Genomic DNA, 4,218 nt, shown 5'->3' on the forward strand with positions numbered 1-4,218 from the left:
CACTCCGCCAGCCCCAAGTCCCTGGCATGCAACGGAGCCAGGCGAGGCTGGTGCGGCACTGTGTTCCCGCATGACGCTTTTGGCCGCAGGGTGCAGCTGACTCGGCTCATGCCTGGTGCAGCCCTTGCCAGATGTGGCCGCTGGGGACTTGGGGTCAGGCGGAAGCCATGCCAGCTGCTCCCAGCTCTGCCCAAATGTCATGGCCCAAAATGCCATGAGGGAAGACACCACAGCACTGCATTAGCAGTGCCTACATCCGTACCAGACACTGGCCTGGAAGGACCTAGATAACCTGTGGCTCCTGGCCCTCTTCCTGCTGCACACTGCCCCCCACCAGTAGGGAGAACCTTACCTGAGCATTGACTTGCTGGGGTCAAGGCTGTCTGGTTTGTGAAAGGCCACAGGGTCAGAACTGTGTAGAGACAGCCTCACCAGGCAAAAGCCTGGTCAGGAGCTCAGTGCCCCCTTCCTTGAAGCATACATAAGACAGGACAGGCAGGGAAGGGAGTGGCAGCTGCTGCTACTACTGCAGCCAGTTATGGCACAGGGCAGAGAAAGAAAAGAGGTGCTGAAAGCCAGGTTAGCCACAGGCCAGGTACTTCAGAAGAGCAGCTGCATACCATTTAGAATCATTTGGCAGGCCAGGTCCATCCTGTGGGCCATATTTTGCCCACCCTTAGAATAACTGCTTGTTTCTCTCTCTCTCTCTCTCTCTCTCTCTCTCTCTTTCTATAGCTTTGAATCCTGGTTTGATATTACAAGCATTACGGAAACAGCTGAAGATATTGTTGCTAAAGAAAGGGAGCAGAACATCTTACATATGCTGCATCAGGTCTTTAATTTAAAATTGTTCTCACTGATATTTGGGACTCATTCTAAAGTTTTACTGCACCATTAATACTGAGTATGCTTAGACTCCATTGACAAAGTATTGGAATAGATTTATTCTTGACAGTTAATATAAAGGCCAGACTTGTTTGTTGGTTTTAAAACCTTAACACTTGTACTTTCATTACTTGTTGAACCTTTTTAATATTAGAAAGTTGCATGAGTGATGCATCTCTTAATAATATTTTTGTTTTATCTTCTGACATGAGCAGAGAGTTCAGGAAATGAAAACTAATTAATTTCCATGTCTTTTAATACTTTTCTAATATATTAAGTCTTTAGTTTACCTTGCTGACTTGGTTACTAGCATTAGGACTTGTTTCATTTTGTAAATGACTTGATTTATAGGAGTGCTACTTCTGATATTTCATAAATAATGTGTTTGCTACTATTATAGCTACGTTCTGGTATTCTAGCTGTCTTTGCTTACGTCAGGATTGTCATTAGTTTAATTCCTTCTTCAAAGGTAAAACCAAACAGCTATTAAAATGGTATCATTTCTTTAAAAAAAAACCAATAAAACAAAACAGCACAGTGCTTGAAAACAGTTGCTGCTCTCTTCCTATTCTAAGTCTCTAAGGGAGTAATGTTTATCTCCCAGATATGCTGTGTGGTAAATGAACAGATGCTTATTCTTAGCTGACAAAGATGATAATGTAGTTAGGATGCTACTTTGTCATTGTGTTAGGATCAGGTCCCCATAGGCCAGGGAACTGCTTTGATGTAGGGAGTGAAACTTGCAGAATAATTTGTTTTAAGATGCTTGTAAAAGTGACTATGGCACATATTCACCTCTTGTAAAAATGTATGTTTTAAATCCTTACTAGCATCCTGTGGGTGGTGTTCACCGTCTGTCCCTGCAGGTTAAACGAGTGGGGCAGGGTGGTCCTCAGGCCAGTTCTAGTATGAGGCTAGTGCACAGAGTTAGTCTGTGGGTGTGGACTCCACGTGCTGTATCCAGCCACTGCTTGGCCCCCACACTGGTGCATGAGACCACATTCAGCCTCCAGAGATTTTAACACTATTGACATAATGTATTCTAAATACTGGAAGGCACTCCCTTTCCCAAGCTTTCTGTAGCTTATAACGTAGGACTTAAGGGGTGAATTAACTCTACATCAAACAAATTGTCACTGTTCTATTGAAATCATGAAACTGCAGTGCCAGCTTAAAATTTTATGCTCACTTCTTTAGAGACTGTGATATCTTTTTGTTTAAATTCTAGATTTTGACACCCTTCTTATTGAGAAGACTGAAATCTGATGTAGCTCTTGAGGTCCCTCCTAAACGAGAAGTTGTGGTGTATGCGCCATTGACAAAGAAGCAAGAAACCTTCTATAAGGCTATAGTAAACCGGACCATTAGAAAACTGCTTGGGAACAATGAGGTATCCACTAATAAGGACTTAACAGGAAGTACAGGTTTTATACATTTAATGGTTCATGAATGCAACTACCATAGCTTTCGTCCTGCAGTTGTAATACTGAAAACACTATTTGCTTGTTATTAGCCAGAGCAACTGTAATTAAGCAGAAGTCGGTGGTGGTGGTTGTTGTCGTCAATGAAAATGTATGGCTGCTAACTTCAGTGAGAACAGAGTTAAACGTATGTGTCAACATAAATTTAAAGAGCATGTTCTTACTGGCTAGTTGTAGCGCAAAACAAACAGAATGGTATTTTTGTATATGATGGTTAACTGTCCCTCCTTTTACTTCAAGTGTTGGTAAAAATGGTGTCATAAGCTTTAGGGCAGTGGATACATGTGCATTTCTTTAAAAAGTACAAAACACAGCAGATCTAAAAAACATAAAGCTAAGGACCTAGAAAGAAAGGGCAGTTTTACAAATTTGTAATTCTTATGGTGTTTTCTAGTTTACTACCCTTAATAGATTTTAGATAGGAAGACTTCCAACGATAACTTTTTAGGTCAAGGATTAAAGATAGTTAACTTTTTAAACTGTAAATGCTACAAAATGGTATATTGCTTACAGTGTTTTCACTAACAGCATGTATATTGAGGGTTCTGGGTCAAATCTAAGATGCCTTTTTTTCCTCTGTGATCAACAGTAGCTTCCTATCACTATTTGTATCATTTTCTACAGAAAGAAGTGGTTGAGTTGAGTCCTGCAGGCCGACCAAAACGCCAGAGTCGAAAATCCATTAGTTATCGTGAAATAGATGAAACAATACCTGATGATCTGGAAAAACTGATCAGCAAAATGCAGGAGGAAGTAGAAAAAGAGAGGTGCCTATTTAGAAACAAAAGAGTTCTTTTGAATATCTTCCATATGTCTACAATTGAACTTTGTAGTAGATTTGAAACTAAATGGCAAAACAGATGTCAAGATAGATGGAAAATATATGCCATGATACATTGGCTTTCCTTCCTAGTCACTGCTTTACTAATTCTGAAAATCTTGAGTGATCAGTTAAACTGTACTATACTTGTAGTGCGTTGACATCTTGTTATACTAATAAGATTATATGTTTTTGCAAGGCCAGTGATAGAAATGAGCATTCCCATGGATTCAGAAATTAACCTTAAGATGCAGAATGTTATGATGTTACTGAGAAAATGCTGTAACCATCCATACCTCATTGAATACCCACTGGACCCTGCCACACAACAATTTAAGGTACATACTGTACAACGATTACAGTAGTGTTAGCAGAAAAAAGTTAAATGCCTTTTAAGTGCTGGTGATTTGGCTTTGGACTGAGTACTAGAAAGTGGTTATATCTATGTCTTCATATGGCAGAGTATCCCCAAATCCTACCAGTATGATTGTCTTGTGAGAGGGACTAGATGCCTGTTCAGTTTTTGCTGCCAGCTGCAAGGGACGTTGTTTCTTGTGATGGGTATACCTTGGAACAAAAGAGCTGTGAGCTGGTGTAAAACTGGCCTTTTCCCATTTGACTCCCATGGAACTTTGGGAGAACAGCTGAGGACCTGGTCTTGAAACAGCAAGTACTACTTGTGCATTTGCTTTCAAACCTGAAAGTGCTGACTCCTACTATGAAATGTGTATGATAAGGGTTATGCGTGTTCCAGAGAATACAGCCGAACCTTATTTTCTTCTAAACTGGTACATGTTACAAAATTACCATCTTGGGTCAGCATCTAACACTCACTCAAAGAAAATACAAATATATCAAACATGCATTAAGGGCACATTTAAAAGTTTTATCCTAAATAAATAAGTTTGTAATAATGCAACATTGGAAGAAATTTGGGGTGAAAATAAATCATAAACTTCACCCTTTCTTGCACACGGGTGTAAGTGCACCCCCTACAAAAAGCACCGCCAATGCTGCAAGTGATACCCATGG

General features: G+C 40.3%; 1 protein-coding gene across 1 annotated transcript in view; it reads left to right on the plus strand.

Moving 5' to 3' along the window:
- HELLS (helicase, lymphoid-specific) overlaps positions 1–4,218 on the plus strand; it is a 41,221-nt gene that overhangs the window by 14,015 nt on the left and 22,988 nt on the right. Inside the window, exons 8-11 of the mRNA XM_019556165.1 lie at positions 736–832; positions 2,114–2,275; positions 2,991–3,133; positions 3,386–3,524. Of these exons, the coding sequence (XP_019411710.1) occupies positions 736–832; positions 2,114–2,275; positions 2,991–3,133; positions 3,386–3,524 (541 nt within the window). The remainder of the gene's footprint in view (positions 1–735; positions 833–2,113; positions 2,276–2,990; positions 3,134–3,385; positions 3,525–4,218) is intronic.

This window comes from Crocodylus porosus, unplaced genomic scaffold (genome assembly GCF_001723895.1).
Source record: "Crocodylus porosus isolate Cpor-Errol unplaced genomic scaffold, CroPor_comp1, whole genome shotgun sequence".
Taxonomy (NCBI): domain Eukaryota; kingdom Metazoa; phylum Chordata; order Crocodylia; family Crocodylidae; genus Crocodylus; species Crocodylus porosus.